Source organism: Saccopteryx leptura, chromosome 1 (genome assembly GCF_036850995.1).
Source record: "Saccopteryx leptura isolate mSacLep1 chromosome 1, mSacLep1_pri_phased_curated, whole genome shotgun sequence".
NCBI classification, from domain to species: Eukaryota; Metazoa; Chordata; class Mammalia; order Chiroptera; family Emballonuridae; genus Saccopteryx; species Saccopteryx leptura.
The window spans coordinates 7,674,524-7,688,847 of NC_089503.1; the positions used below are offsets into that span (position 1 = coordinate 7,674,524).

The window sequence follows — 14,324 nt, forward strand, 5'->3', positions numbered from 1 at the left end:
GCGCAACGAGAAACTAATGATTGATGCTTCTCATCTCTCCGTTCCTGTCTGTCCCTATCTATCCCTCTCTGACTCTCACTCTCTGTAAGAAAAACAAAAACAAAAACAAAAAAAACTAATGATTGATGCTTCTCATCTCTCCGTTCCTGTCCGTCTATCCCTCTCTCTGACTCTCTCTGTCTCTGTTCAAAAAAAAGAAGAAAAGGAAGGTGGATATCGAAGAGAAGCTAACCAGCATTTGTGGTGAGTAGGGTAAGACAGTGATGTTGGAAAGGTTCAATAGCGCCAGGCTGTAAAAGATGAACACTGGGCTAAGAAGTCTTTTGCGTGGTTAAGGAAGAGAGGGCGTCTGTTGGGGAAGCGACAGGTAAAGGTCTGTGGTTGGATATCCTCTTCTGCTACGACCAAGGACCCAAGAAATTTTAAATCCCGAGCCCCAAGAGGTCAAACAAAGTCAGATCACGACCCAAGAGGTTAGACCAGGGCACTTCCGGCTTGGTCTGACGCATGCGTAGTAAAACGGTCTGCGCATGCGAAAAGACCCTGGTTAGCTATTTCGATAATCAGGTTCTGGTAATCAGGTAATGCGTTTCGGGAAAACCCCGGCCCTGAGGCGGGTGACGTCCACGTTCCGGGCTTTGCACTGTTGCAGGGGCAGGCAGGTTAGCATTGGGACTTGCTGCAACGCTAGCGAATCCCATGGGAACCCAGTAGGCCCTTGGTGCTGACTTCGATGGACAGTGCCTGCAGGGGAGCAGGCCAGCGGACGGCGGAATGTTGTAGAACCGGAAAATGTCCGTGGCACCGAGCTCGCTGCAGCCTCTCTGCTAGGGGGCGGGCCGGGGCGGGGCCTGAGACGCTGTGGGCGACTCAGGAGCCAGTACCAGCAGCACTTCCACGCGAGGGGCGGAACCCAATCGGAGTGGCGGGGTCAGGACCTAGTCCTGGGCGAACCTGCCGGGCAGCGTCTGGGGAAGCGGAGCTTGGTAGAACCCCGGCTCTGGGAGCGCTAGGGCGAGCTGGAGGAGGGGCCGGGTCTGCCCAGAAGGCTCTTAACCTGAGAAGGCGGGTGGGGGAGCTGCCCGCAGCGCGGCCCCCTTGAGGCGCAGGGGGTGCTCAGCCGCGCCGCGTTTCGCTCGTCTTAGCATTTCCATTGTCCTCCCATGGGGCCTGACCTGTGGTGAAGCAGTGGATAAAGCATTGACCTGGACTGCTGAGGTCGCCGGTTTGAAACCCAGTGTCCTCCTGTGACCCCCCGGAAGCCTTCTAACGGTCCTTCCCACATTCCCTGAGTGACCTCATCCTGCTCATGGCTCACCAGTCCCAAATCCTTGTCTCCGTCCTAGACCTCTCTTTCCTGTGTGCCAGCCCACTGGACGTTTCACACTGATGTCCCTCAGACCTCCCAAATGAGCCCTGTTCCAAACGACCAGAGCCATCCTGGGCTGCCCTCCCCGTCTCAGCCATGGCCATGGCCTCCTTGGGAGGTTCCAGCCAGAAACTTAGCTACCACCAAAGAAGCTGTTTTCTTCCCAAGTTCTCTCCCTCACCGGGCCCTGGCAAGTCTGCCCACTTCTCCCCATCTCCTCTCCTACCGTCGATTTTAAGCCCCCACTACCTGCCATCGGGGCTGCTGCTACAGCCGCCTCCCGAGGTCTGCTTTCTCCGCTGCCAAAGGGCCCTGACACCCAAATCTCACCTTATTGTCCTCCCCTTGAACATCTTAATGACACGACCAGATCCCAGGTCTCTGCAGACACACACCCAGAGATGGCAGTGGATAAAGTGTCAACCTGGAGTGCTGTCGCTGGTTCAAAACCCTGGGCTTGCCTGGTCAAGGCACATATTGGAAGCAACTACTATGAGTTGATGCTTCCTGCTTCTCCCTCTCTAACTCTCTCTCGCTCTAAAAATCAATAAATGAAATTGAAAACATAAGCCTGACCTGTGGTGGTACAGTGGATAAAGCATAGACCTGGAATACTGAGGTCACTGCTTCAAAACCCTGGGCTTGTCCAGCCAAGGCACATACAACAAACAACCAAGGAACAGCTACAGTGAAGCAACTACTTCTAATTCCCCTTGCCCCACTGGAAAATTTTTTTTTTAATCTTTAAAAAAAAAAAGATTTCAAGGCCCTGGCCGGTTGGCTCAGCGGTAGAGCATTGGCCTGGCGTGCGGGGGACCCGGGTTCGATTCCCGGCCAGGGCACATAGGAGAAGCGCCCATTTGCTTCTCCACCCCCACCCCCTCCTTCCTCTCTGTCTCTCTCTTCCCCTCCCGCAGCCGAGGCTCCATTGGAGCAAGGATGGCCCGGGCGCTGGGGATGGCTCCTTGGCCTCTGCCCCAGGCGCTAGAGTGGCTCTGGTCGCAGCAGAGCGACGCCCCCGAGGGGCAGAGCATCGCCCCCTGGTGGGCAGAGCGTCGCCCCCTGGTGGGCGTGCTGGGTGAATCCCGGTCGGGCGCATGCGGGAGTCTGTCTGACTGTCTCTCCCCGTTTCCAGCTTCAGAAAAATACAAAAAAAAATAATAATAAAATAAAAAAAAAAGATTTCAAGAAAAATCTAAAAAACTAAAATTAAAAATATTTTTATTTTATTGATTTTAGAGATAGAGGAAGGGAGAGAGACAGAGAAAAACATCAGTTTGTTGTTCCACTCATTCATGCTATCTTCAGTTGATTCTTTTTTATTTACTTTTTTTTGTATTAGATTTTATTTCTTTTTAGAGAGAGAGGAGAAAGGAGAAGCAGAAAGCATCAACTCCCATATGTGCCTTGACCAGGCAAGCCCAGGGTTTTGAAGCAGCGACCTCTGCATTCCAGGTCGACACTTTATCCACTGCACCACCACAGGTCAGGCCTTTGGTTGATTCTTCTATGTGCCTTGACCAGGGATCAAACCCACAACCTCTGCATGTTGGGATAATGCTCTAACCAACTGTGCTACCTGGCCAGGGCCTACTCAACTGAACTCTTACTCAATTTTCAACACTCAGCCCTCACATGACCTCGTCCATGATGCCTGATCCCCTGATGTTGTTTCTCAAAGCCTAGCTCATCCTCTGCCTAAGCCCAAGTTTATGTTTGGACCCAGTGTCTGAGTTTCAGCAGGGTGGACCTCAGCCAACATATGGCAGGGGCTGGACTAGGCAGGTGATATTGACAGGTGAGTCAGGGTCTCAGATCCAGGAAAGAAAGAGGTTAGAGGAAATCCAAGTTTGGACCTGCTGATGGCACCCATAGGGATGGGCCCAGCCTGGTGAAAAATGAGGGGTCATAGGCTGGTGAGGAGATAAGCAGGTCAAGGGCTGATTTCCACCAGGACATGGAAACATCACCCAGGCAACTGAGGCACAGACACCACCACTTCCGGAACCGGGCCCTGCAGAATACGGCCCTGTAGTAGAGGGAATGCCAAACTTGGGGCTCAGTGCAGAGAGGTGGGGCCTGCACTGGGGGATAGGTCCTTGCAAGGTGAGAAGGCCTTCATAAGGGGGTGTGGTCAAGCTCTCCTTGACTCCTGAGCTACTTCCCTTCCCTGTTCTACAGATCCCCTCTCTGACCCTCATCTCAGCCCCTCAGGTCTGGTTCTAGGGCAGAGGCAGGGCTGGGCCCAGCTTGGATAACAGAGCAGAACAGGCATGGGGTGTGGTCACATGCTTCCCAACAGACCAAATAAATGTCTGTGGGAGAGGAGACAAAGGGTGGCCTAGCATCAGAGAACCCCTCGGTGAGTGCCAGACCAACTCGAGCCAACGTCCCAGGGCCTGCCTTTCTGACTGCTCCTAGGAGCTTGGCTGGGGCTCCCGGGGGTAAAAGCCCTTCCCCTGTCATGTCATGAACATCAAGCACAGACACAAATAGCAGTGGCTTCTTTACTCCTGAAATCCCCTTTCCTTCACAGAATATTTACAAACAGGAATGGGGTCAGGGCAGCTTTGCCACCAAAAAATGGGCTGGGGAGTAGGGGCAGTGCTAAGACGCGCCTCTGTGCAGGCAGAGTTCCTGAGGGGGCCTGGGGGGACCAGGGGGACCGGGGGCAGTTCCGAGCAAGTCCACAGCCAGGCTAAGGCTGGGCCTGATGGCTCAGGCCGAGTCAGAGGTGGGCGAGCCCAGCTGCTTGGAAGCCAGGAGCAGGCGGGCGGCCGCGCTCTCTGATTCCGCCTGCAGCAGCCGGTTGTTATTCCGCAGGCTCCTAACCTCTTCCTCCAGCGCGGCTCTGTCTGCCTTCTCCTGGGCAGTTGGGGAGGAAGCAGGAGTCAGAATGGCCGCCTGTTCCTGGGACAGCCCTGTGATGCCCCGACAGATCCAAGGCCACTCTGTTACCTTCTGCAGGTCCTCCTGCAGCTTCCTGAGCATGGACTCCAGGTGCGAGACCTTCTCTGACAGGCTCCCGGGTTCTGGCCTGAGGACACGGGGTGGGGGCAGGAGTCAGCGGGACAGGGGCAGGGACAGCACCACAGCTGGCTCCCAGACCCAGCTGATGGGAGGGCCCAACCCCAGTCTCCTCAGACACATGGGTACAGGAAAGCAGGCCCGCGGGACAAGGCCTAACTTCAGTGGGTGGGCAGAGGCGGCGGTCCCATAGGCATGGTTGGAGGGGCTAGGTCGGGGCGGGAGCCTTACTCGGCATCAGACTTGGGGGTTCCTTTGGCATCTCCACTCTCTGGGATGGGCTGTCCTGGTGGGGAAGAGGGACCATCTGAGCAGGCTGGTACAGGAAACAAGAGCCCCCTCCCTGCAGTGTTCTCAGTGGTCTCACCCTCCCGGGACAGCGACTCCAGGATGGTGTTGCAAGTGGAGGCGATCTCTGAGATGGACTGCCACTCATCTTCCAAAGTCTCACTGCCCGCCTCTGACATGACTGGACACAGGAGGCGGGCTCAGCAGAGAAACCGGCCCAGCCTCCCCCTGCCCGCCTCCTATGCTCCCCCTCCGTCCAGACTCACTTTTGCTGATGGAGTTTCGAAGAGACAAGGTTCGTGGCAGGAAGGAGGCCCTCAGCTCCGGGGCCGGGTCACCCCTGTCCTCACCACAGCTGGGGCTGGCCGGTCTGTCCTGAGGGGCAGAAATGGGTATGGATGCAGCGATGCCCACCATCACCACTATGCCCACCCCTGCTTGGAGGGCTCCAGAGCCTTGTTTCTACTCACTTGGGTGGGCGGTATCTCCCTGCCAGCACTAGGTGCTGGTGTCTTGGCTTTGGTGGCCAGGAGGAGGTCAGGGGTGGTGTTGGGCAGGACTGGGGCCTCATCTGACAGGGAGCTGGGGAGAGCAGGGACAGCTCAGCACTAGAAGCTGTTCCCCACAGTCCTTGCTTTCAGAGGCCTTCCCGCCCAGCCTCGGTGGCTGGCTGAAAGGGGTGGCCCGGAGGGCGCACCTGCAGGGTGATGGCGAGTTCTGGCTGTGCAGGAACTCTGTCCTCTCCTCAGCCAGGTCTCGGGGCCCCGGAGGACTGCTGCCATCATTCAGGCACATGTGCAGCAGCTGCTTTGTGGAGGGCATCAGGGCAGCTTCAGGCGCCTCATCCTGCACTGGCTCGGGGGCCCCCCGCCGGCTGGGCTCCTGCAGAGACAGCCTGTACAGCTCTGAGAAGCTCCTGGGGACAGGAAGGGTAGCCTCAGAGGGGACATCGCACCCCGGCACCCTGCATCCCGGGCCCCGTTCCCAGCTGTCTGAGGCGCACTCTCAGGCCCGGGGCTCTCCAAATTCCCTATCAGTGAAAACCGTTTGCATGGCTACTGGATGTTTTTCAAAACCTAGGTTCAAATCGCAGGGCTGCCCCTGTGTATCCTGGGCAAATCACTCCGAGTGTCCGTTTCTCCATCTGTGAAATGGGGGTAACAGTACACATCTCCTACCTTGCTGTGAGGACTTAAATAATAACACAGGTCAATCACTGAGCATAGAGATCCAAAAACTACTGCTTGGAGACCAAATCCAGCCCCTGCCTTTTCTTTTTTAGATGTGCCTGTTTTTGTTACTAAGAATAGTTTTCACATTTTTAGACAACTGAAAAAAATCAAAATAACATTTAATGAAAGGCATATAAGATGAAAATCAGTGTCTGTAAATAAAGTTTTAGTAGAACTCAGCCACACTCTTTTACTGATCGGCTCCATTGTACCCATGAGGACAGTACAGTTCGGAGAGATTAAAAGACTAGGATTCTCTCAAGGAGTAAAAGCCTTCACCTGGCATTCCCAAGAATGCTAACAGAGCGACACAGGAGGCGCCACGCGGTGGCCAGCTGCCCTGTCCTCCCACCTCCCTGCATGCACCCCAGCGCCCTGACCTGCGGGGCCGACCACTCTCGTCTGGGGGGAGGACGGTGACGCAGACCTTGGGCGCCGAGCGCAGCAGCTGGGCCACCGCCTCGGGGCTAAGGTTGGGCAGCGTTTGGCCGCACACGCGCAGCAGGCGCGCCCCAGGCCGCAGCCCCGCCATCTCCGCGAACGTGAAGCGCTCCACGTGCGTGACGAAGCCCTCGTTGTCCACTTCGAAGCCCCGGCGGCCTTGCCCCTCACGGGGCAGCGCCAGCTCGCGGGTCTCACAGCCGCGGCTCACCAGCTGGGGCGGAGCGTGGAGTAAGTGGGTTGGACCCAGGGAGGTGATCGTCCCCCCCACCTCCCTGCTCCCAGGGGACCTTATCGTCCCCCCACCTCCCTGCTCCCAGGAGAGCCTTAGCAACCCTCCCGGCAGATCAGGGCCAGAGGCTCGGAGACGAGGGTCACCTGCCGGAGGACCCCCAGCTTCCGCTCTGCCACGCTCCGGGCTTGGTCTGCCCTCTTTGACCCTCCTTTCACAGGAGGGGGCGGGGAGCGAAGGGTCCCAAGGCAGGCTCCGCCCCCGGCAGCGAGCGCCCTCGCCCCTGGGTCTCACCTGCAGGCGCGCCACGACCTCGCCTACTGCTTGCCCAGGGGGCCCGTCGAACCGCAGGGTGATCGCCTCCCCGCGGCCATGGTACAGGTCGAGCTGCTGCTCCGAGAAGGTCCAGGCCAGCACGTCGCGACAGGCACAGTTAAAGACTACACGAGCATCGCGCGGCGACACCAGCACCAGAGCCTCGGCAGAGATGCCCAGCAGGCAGGACACCTCGGCCTCATGGGGGCCGCCGGCCGGGGCCCCAGCTGCACCCCGGGCCCCGGGCGCCGCGCGCACTGCCCACACCAGCGCACCAGCTGCCTGCAGCTCGGCGCCTGCGCCTCGAGGGGACGCCCGCCGCCTGCCGCCTAGGGAGGGCAAGCCGAAGCGCGAAGCTGAGTCCAGCGACGTGGTGGTCACCTCGTTGGTGGCCAGGTCCTGCAGGTACTGCTGGCGCGTGCGCGTGGCCATGGTGTGGAACTGGCGTGCATGGCCCGCCGCCTGCTCGCCATTGAGCGCCTTGGCCAGCAGGAAGGCCCGGAAGTCGGCGTTGGCCGCGAAAGGGCCTCCGCCAGGGGGCAGAACCGGACCAAAGGCCGGGGTGTCCTGGGTGCGGCTCACAGCCACCCTATGGGGAGAGAGACGGGAATCAGGGGCAACAGGAAGGAGCCAGGAAACCTTGGCGGGGGCAGAACTGGGCGCCCACCTGTAGGAGGTATGCGGAGTGCAGGGCGCTTGCGCGCGCACCACCAGGAACACGTGCTGAAAGTGCGAACGGATGGTGGTGGGGCAGAAGGGCTTGCTGCCTGGCTCCTGGAACACGATGGTCACAATGTTGTTGCCGATGTGGCGCTTCCGCAGGAGCTGCGGGTTAGACGGTAAGGGGTATGAGTGGGACCTGTCTGCTCTCCAACGTCCCTCCTCATTCAGGCAGGACAGAGCCTGCCACCAGTGGCTCCACCACCTGCCCCTGGGTATTTATCTTCGAGGAGGGTTATCAGCTGGGAGGGTTGTTGGAGGTCAACAGAGCTTAGGCCAAGGCTCAAATGTTGCCACCCCCACAGCATCCCGCCATGTTCCCCAGAAACTCCTGACCACCCCCAGCCCAGCCCTCTCACACCTGCTGCTGGTTATTGGGGGTGTAAGGCAGCATTGTGGACACGTGGAACATGATCTCATGGTCCTGGTACATGGTGTAGAGTGAGTGCGTGCCCGTTGAATCCGCTATGGCCAGGGAGTTGGGACACAGAGGGAGAGAAAACAATCTGGGTTGCTTGAACCTACCTGCCTGCCACCTGCAGCCTCTGTGCCCCCAACCAGCAGAGGGACAGCCCCTTCATGCCACCAGCCAATGTCCAGGTCGGAGGTCTTCAGCCTTGGCTGTTCCCCTTCCTTTCCCCCCACAGGCTCCAGCCTCCAGCCTAGCTCAGGCTGGGGGTGTTGAGATGGAATGAAGACAGAAATAAGAAATGGCCTGCTAAGAAGGAGGCAGGACAGATGTCCTAGGAGAGGACAGATGTCGGCCCAGACACCAGCATGTGTGGAGCAGCAAGAGAGTGGAAGGCAAGCAGAAGGTGCTCAATGAAAACACTTCCCAGGGGCCCCGCCAACCAGGAGGCAGGGGCACCCCCAGGGGGCTGGGCCGGTGGTATGTGTGTGATTGATGGAGAGGGCAGTGCCCCCAGACCCTCTTGGCCCCAGCTCAGGCAGTAAGGCACCAAGGCTTTGGGGACAGTCCCAACCCCGCCTCCTAGCCCCTGCCTTGGCCTTGGCAGCCCTGATCCCTATCCGCAGCCTACCCAAAGAACTCTTCACTCCTGGTCCCAATTCTAGGGCAGTATGGGACAGAGAAGTAACAAGACAGTTGGTTCTCACCAAGGTAGCCTGTCCCTCAGCATGGGTAGGTCCCCACCGCCCACCCCCCAGCCCGCTGGGCCTCACTTTTGGTGTCCAGCTGGGCCCGGTAGCTCTCAAAGCCTTTGAGCCTCACGACGTCTCCCAGCAGAGTGAGGAACTGCGTGAAGGCGGGTCCTGCCTCCTGGTTGTTGTACATCTCCTCTTCCGAGCCCTGGCCTGCCCGGCAGTACAGGATGCCCACCTTGCGCTGGAAGCTCAGCTAGGGGCGGGGCAGGGAGGGCACAGGTAGAAGGTACACGCCTCAGCCCCCCCCCCAGCATCCCCCCCACCTGGCCTGGGGGAATGGATGGGACCCCGGCCTGGAGGCTGGGCTGCCTGCTGCCTGGTCCTGAGCACTACCCTCTCTAAGCCATCTGTGTCCTCACCTGCCAAGGGGTTTGGTCCGTCCTGCTCCCAGTGCTCAGGAGGGTACAGGAGGTCACAGGCAGGACAGGACTGGGAGGAGTTGGTTCTCATGCGGCCACAGAGGAGGTGACTCATGGAAAGGGCCCTAACCATGTTGCACTTGATCCCAATAAATATTCACACTGTCATCCTCCTCGTCTCAAAGCTAGTCTATCTCTGCTCCCTCAAATCCCAGGCACCCCCACCTCAGCCTCTGGAGGCCTTGACCCCCACAACTCTGCTCACTTTGCTCCTGGCTCCTTTCCATCTGGGGTTAACTGCACAGCTCAAAGCACTCTGACCCCGTGTAAACACGCCCTGTGCCCCGCCAGCTCTGGCCTCCCTTCTTCACAGGAATTGTCTGCAGCCATAGCTCCCACTTTAATTTCATTCCTCCGACCCCTGCTCCCCACTTCCACCCCAGCTCCTAAACCCCAGCTCCTCACAATCCCTCAGGTCTTAAAATTCAGGCTCTCATTCAATAGGTCTGCGGCCAGCCCAAGCACCTGCATTTCTAACGAGCTCCAAGATGATGTGAATTCTGCTGGTCTATCTTATTTTGAGAGGCAAAGCACCAGATGACCTCTGATACCCTCTCTCTGAAAAGTCAGCTTCCCTGGACTCAGTCCTGTCCAGGAACAGGATCAGGGTAGGTGTCCGGGAGCTGGGCAGGCTAGGCTTGGACCAGGTCTATTAGTGGGGCTGGGGGCACACCGGCCGCTCACCACTTGCTCGTCCAGTGTGAGCAGCGTGCGTGGCACCTTCGGTGATGCCGAGCCCAGGCGCAGACAGGTCGGGCTCAGCCGGGGTGCCACGTGCTCTAGAAGCTTCCTTGGGGACAGACCCCGTGGGGGCCCTGGAGGCAGTGCCTCTTCTGAGATGGTGCCACGGAGGGTCCGGAGCTGAGGAGGGAATGCAGGGGCACTCAGGACAGGTAAAGGTGGCTGAGGACGAAACCCGCAGTCCCATCCCGTACCTGCGTGGTCCGCACGATGACACGATAGCTGTGCAGGGTGGACCCTCCGCTGCCCTCCTTCTCCTCCCGCCGCAGGCTCACTGCTACCGGACCGAGTGCCTCGTCCAGTCCAAAGAAGTTCTGGTGTTCTGGGGGGACCCCAGGCAGGGGATGAACAGTCCTGCACCGCTGTGGTCCTACCCTCACTGGGCCACGTCCATTACTAGGTCCGGGCAAAGGCCCCATCTCGTCATGCAGACCCTACACTGAGTTCCATCCCTCTGAAGCGCCACCCACATTCTACCAAGCCCAGTACTGCTCCCAGACACCAGGTCCTATGCCCCACCTCCTCTGCATCCCGGCCCAAAGCACACCTCCTCTGATCCAGGGCCTCAGCACCTGCCTGCTTCCTCCTCGGTCCTGCCACGCCCCAGCCCACCTATCCCATATTCTCCAGGATGTCGGGATCTTTCCTTTTGGACACTGATGAGAACTAGGTTCCAGGTTGTGAGGGTCCTCAGGCCTCAGTTTTAACCTCATAGACATGTAGATAGAAAAATCTCTCTGTAACCCAGAGGAGAACGAGGATGGACCGGGAGGCAGAGGGGCGTGCCGGGCTGTGGGTGGAGGCTGGGGTTGGGCCCAGGGAAGTGGTTAACGCTGGGCCCGGCCTTGGCCCAGAGACAGAGCCTAGTCCTTCAGAAAGCAGGGACTGGACCGGGAAAGGACAGTTCATGAGTCCTACTGTGTGCACTTGAGTTGCCCGGCCCCGGTGGCCTTCCCTCACCTTTGCTGTAGAAGTACTTGCGGTAGTAGCCAGCGCCCAGGTCTGCATGCTCCAGGCTGTAGGCTGAGGTTCGGCTCTGCGGCTCCTCCAGGACTGACACGGCTGCGTTGGGCAGTGCAGGGGGCACAGGTGGGGACACTGGTCCACCCAGGCCCAGTTCACCTTCACCCCCGAACTCACTCACAAAGCCAGGTGCCTCACGCAGCAGGTCTGAGCCGGCAGTCCGGTCACTCGCCGAGGCCAGGGTCCCAGAGCTGGCCTCTGTGTGGCCCCCTGCCCCCTGAGGCTTTGGAGCCCAGTCAAAGAGCAGGCTCTGGACATCATAGTGGGCAAACCAGCGGGGCTCAGGCACTGGGGGGAAGGCAGGCTCCGGCTCCTCAGCCGGCAGCCCCAGCAGTGCCAGTGGATCAGTGAAGAGTCGGGTGGGGACTGCGGCAGAGCGGCCGGCCTCCTCGTGGCTGTGGGCTCGGGCACGCGGGCTAGCTGGTGTGGCGGGCCGGGCCTCCCCTGCATCACTGCCGCTGCGCAGGAGCGGGCCCCGGGTCGGCCTGGGCTCGAAAGTGTGAGGTGTCAGCGGAGGCCGGGCTGGCTGGCGCAGCTTTCGGGCAAAGAGGTCATCAGTGGGCGCAGGGGCCGTGCCCCGCCGAGGGCTCCCAATGCCTCCGTCCCACATGGGCGTGCAGGGGGCTTGGCTTTCCGGGGGCCCGGCCGCATTGGCGGGCACGGGGGTTGGGTGCTTGGTTCCCAGCCAGCAGGTCCGTTCCTGCCCTGCGGGAGGAGGGGGTCGCTCAGATGGGCCTGGGGAGAAAACAGGAACCCAGGCTTCCAGCCTGGTCCTCCACCACACGCGTGGGCTTCCGGCCCCCTCTGAGACCATCAAAGCCGCTTCCGCTTTCCTGGCCACTTCCTCGTCTGCCTCAGGCTAAGGTTTCCAGCCCCCTCCTCCAGCTTAGTGCTGGGTAGGGCCAGCGTCTAGGCTGTCAGAGCCCTGGCCCCGAGGATCTGGGGCCTGGGCAGCCCTGGGGCTGCCAGTGTCCTGTAGTTCCCACTCACACACTCTGGCTTTGGCCTGAGCCCTGCCTGAGGGTCCCCACCAAGGCCTCGCCCAACTGGACAGATGATTTGTCTCGGCTGGGACGGAAAACCCGTGGGGCCACTGCCCACTTGACAAAGGGAGGACGTCCTGTCCCCAGAGACCTTTCTTTCTGCCCATCCCACTTCCTCTGGGGTCCCTGAGGAGGTGAGCACCCAGAGGCCAGATCTCAACGCCCATGGCCTCATGACCTCAAAACCTCAAGGACACAAGGGTGCCCGGGGGGCACTGGCAGGGCAGCAGGAATGACAAGAGGACTTCCTTTGGCACAGGAAATGGCTTTAACTCTGGGCCCAGCCCCCTGCCCAGCCCCACATCCTGAGGAAGGTGGTGGGGTCACACTAGCTCAGTCATGGGACCTATGTCACCCTAGCCTGAAGGAGAGGCCCTGGCTCACCCTGTTACAGGCTACTGTGGCCATGCCTGGGGGTAGGGGAGTGAGTCACAATGACTGGGCCCCTTTGCTGGAACTGGGACCTGTGGGGACCTCTGCCTGTCTGGCCTCACTGATGTTGATAGGGAGGTCTGAACCCAATGTGATGGTCAAACTGAGGTCCAGATAAGGGGATGCTCTTGCCTAAAGCAATTTCATGTCAGAGCCAGGATTTGAACCTGGGTCTGTCAATCTCCAGGGCCTAAACAGCACTGCACCTGCCCACTCCTGTCCCTGTGTGTATATGAGTGGGGTGGATGGGGGGTTGGGCCGAGGCTCAAGATCTCACAGGATGTAAGACTGAGACATCTGAGGCCCCAGGGACCTGCTAGGTGCGGAAATGTTTCGAGGCCAAGGGCAGGTGCAAAGAGTGGTGTGAGAACATGAAGGGAGCTACCCAAGTGAACCCAGGATGGAGTTGGCCACTAAGGGTGCAGGCACCGGCTAGTGGGTCTTTGTACATCATCCAGTAACACTCTGTGGGGCTTGGCCAGGAAGGGGTGGGGGCTCTAAGCACCCCTCAACTAAAGCTCCAGACCCAAACAAGGGTAGGCCTCCAAAGTTCAATGTGCCTCCTCCCTTGTTTCTCCTAGAACAACCTCTGATGCTTACCCTGAGCCTCTGTTCTCTCATCTCTAGAATGGGGTTAAGTATTCCTATTCCTTCTCAACTCAGTGGGGAGATAGGAAGGTGAATTGAGTGAAGCTGGTCCTGTGTTAAGTGTGTAGAGCAGATGCAGGCCCTGGCTCCACGTGCCAACCTTTGGGCCTGGGCTGTGGTGTGAGCTGGGGGAGAGAGGGGACATGAGAGAGGATCTGTGCAGGCAGACTCCTGCTCTGTATGGGATAAGCTGTGTGTATACGTGCACAGCCCATGGGCAGCTCTTGCTCTGGCCTAGTGCTGGGCTCTGGCCTTGCCTTGGGGAGTGTTCTTGGGCTTTGCCCCCCACCCAGCAGCTTCACACAGGGTCCATTGAGGCCGGGACATTCCTCCTGGCCTGTGTCACTGGGGGTGGGGGGTGGCCCCGCCCCCACAGATCCGGAAGGCCCGGGCTGCCCCAGGAGGAGGCGCTGGACGCTTCCCAGCACATCTGGAGGTCACGACCCCATTTCTGCTGCCAGGAGGCGCGACAGATGTTTCCTCCCAGGCCTCGCTCAGGAGTGGAGGCGCTGTGCAAAGACTGGGGAGGAAGCCGCCCGGAGAGAAGGGGAGCCCCCAAACAGAGGAAGCCCTGCACACAGCCAGCTGCAGGGACAGTCGCTAGTGTCACCGAGAGGAGTAAGGGGACACCGCATCCACTCGCTCGCACACCACGCAGAGGACAGAGAGGGGGCTGCCGGCAAGGGACTAGACGTGCCGACTCGGGACTGGTGCTGGAGCCCGGAGGGCGGTTGGAAAGGTACAGGCAGCGAACACGGCGAGGACCCCTCCTCCCACACACACCACCCGAGACCACGCCTGTCCATGTTCTCCCCTGTTCAGCCTGACCGTGGTGCCTCTGCTCCCCCGCGCCCGTCGGTACCTCTGGGGCTCCTGCCCGACGGCCACCTCCCGCGCTGAGGTCCCGCTGCCGGTTTTCCAGCTACCGCTCCCGGCGCCGGCTCCGCCTGGGGCGGGGCTACTCTGGGGGCGGGGCCACAGCGGTAGGGGCGGGGCCTGCCTGGGAGCCGGCTACCCGGGGAAGCCCTGGAGCAGAGCGCGGGTGAGCTAGGTCCAGCCCAGCTGGCTGCCCCACTCTCCAGCCCTGGGCGAAGACACGAGAATAAGTGTACCTGCCATCCAGACCAGCTGAGGGCTAGAGCAGGATACCTAGTGACCAGCTACTCCAGGACACAACAGGTGCTTCGGAACTGAGACTATTTCTGTCTAGCACTTGCTAAGTACTGGGCC

At 59.8% G+C, this 14,324-nt stretch overlaps 1 protein-coding gene across 2 annotated transcripts; it reads right to left on the minus strand.

Moving 5' to 3' along the window:
* Nucleotides 1–2,683: 2,683 nt before the first annotated feature.
* SIPA1 (signal-induced proliferation-associated 1) lies at nucleotides 2,684–14,041 on the minus strand. Of its 2 annotated transcripts, none has more exons than XM_066348312.1 (16): nucleotides 13,957–14,041; nucleotides 10,909–11,676; nucleotides 10,143–10,270; nucleotides 9,892–10,068; nucleotides 8,807–8,981; nucleotides 7,986–8,089; nucleotides 7,572–7,729; nucleotides 6,884–7,493; nucleotides 6,297–6,571; nucleotides 5,382–5,600; nucleotides 5,155–5,266; nucleotides 4,951–5,059; nucleotides 4,764–4,865; nucleotides 4,628–4,682; nucleotides 4,328–4,406; nucleotides 2,684–4,234 (listed from the first exon to the last, which is right to left on the minus strand). In XM_066348312.1, exons 2-16 carry the CDS (start codon nucleotides 11,579–11,581, stop codon nucleotides 4,088–4,090), a joined length of 3,123 nt encoding a protein of 1,040 aa, XP_066204409.1. In that variant the 5' UTR covers nucleotides 11,582–11,676; nucleotides 13,957–14,041; the 3' UTR covers nucleotides 2,684–4,087. The 2 variants fall into 2 exon arrangements, with proteins under 2 accessions (XP_066204409.1, XP_066204494.1); XM_066348397.1 differs by having other exon boundaries at nucleotides 10,909–11,706; nucleotides 13,957–14,021.
* Between the last annotated feature and the right edge of the window lie 283 nt (nucleotides 14,042–14,324).

What these genes read in the sequence shown, in the direction of transcription:
- SIPA1 (XM_066348312.1), bottom strand. Translation starts at nt 11,581, where the DNA reads ATGTGGGACGGAGGCATTGGGAGCCCTCGGCGGGGCACGGCCCCTGCG. An exon ending in TCATCGTGCGGACCACGCAG is followed by an intron (nt 10,069 to 10,142) that starts GTACGGGATGGG and finishes TTCCCTCCTCAG; the next exon opens with CTCCGGACCCTCCGTGGCAC. An exon ending in GGAGTCGCTGTCCCGGGAGG is followed by an intron (nt 4,683 to 4,763) that starts GTGAGACCACTG and finishes CTTCCCCACCAG; the next exon opens with GACAGCCCATCCCAGAGAGT.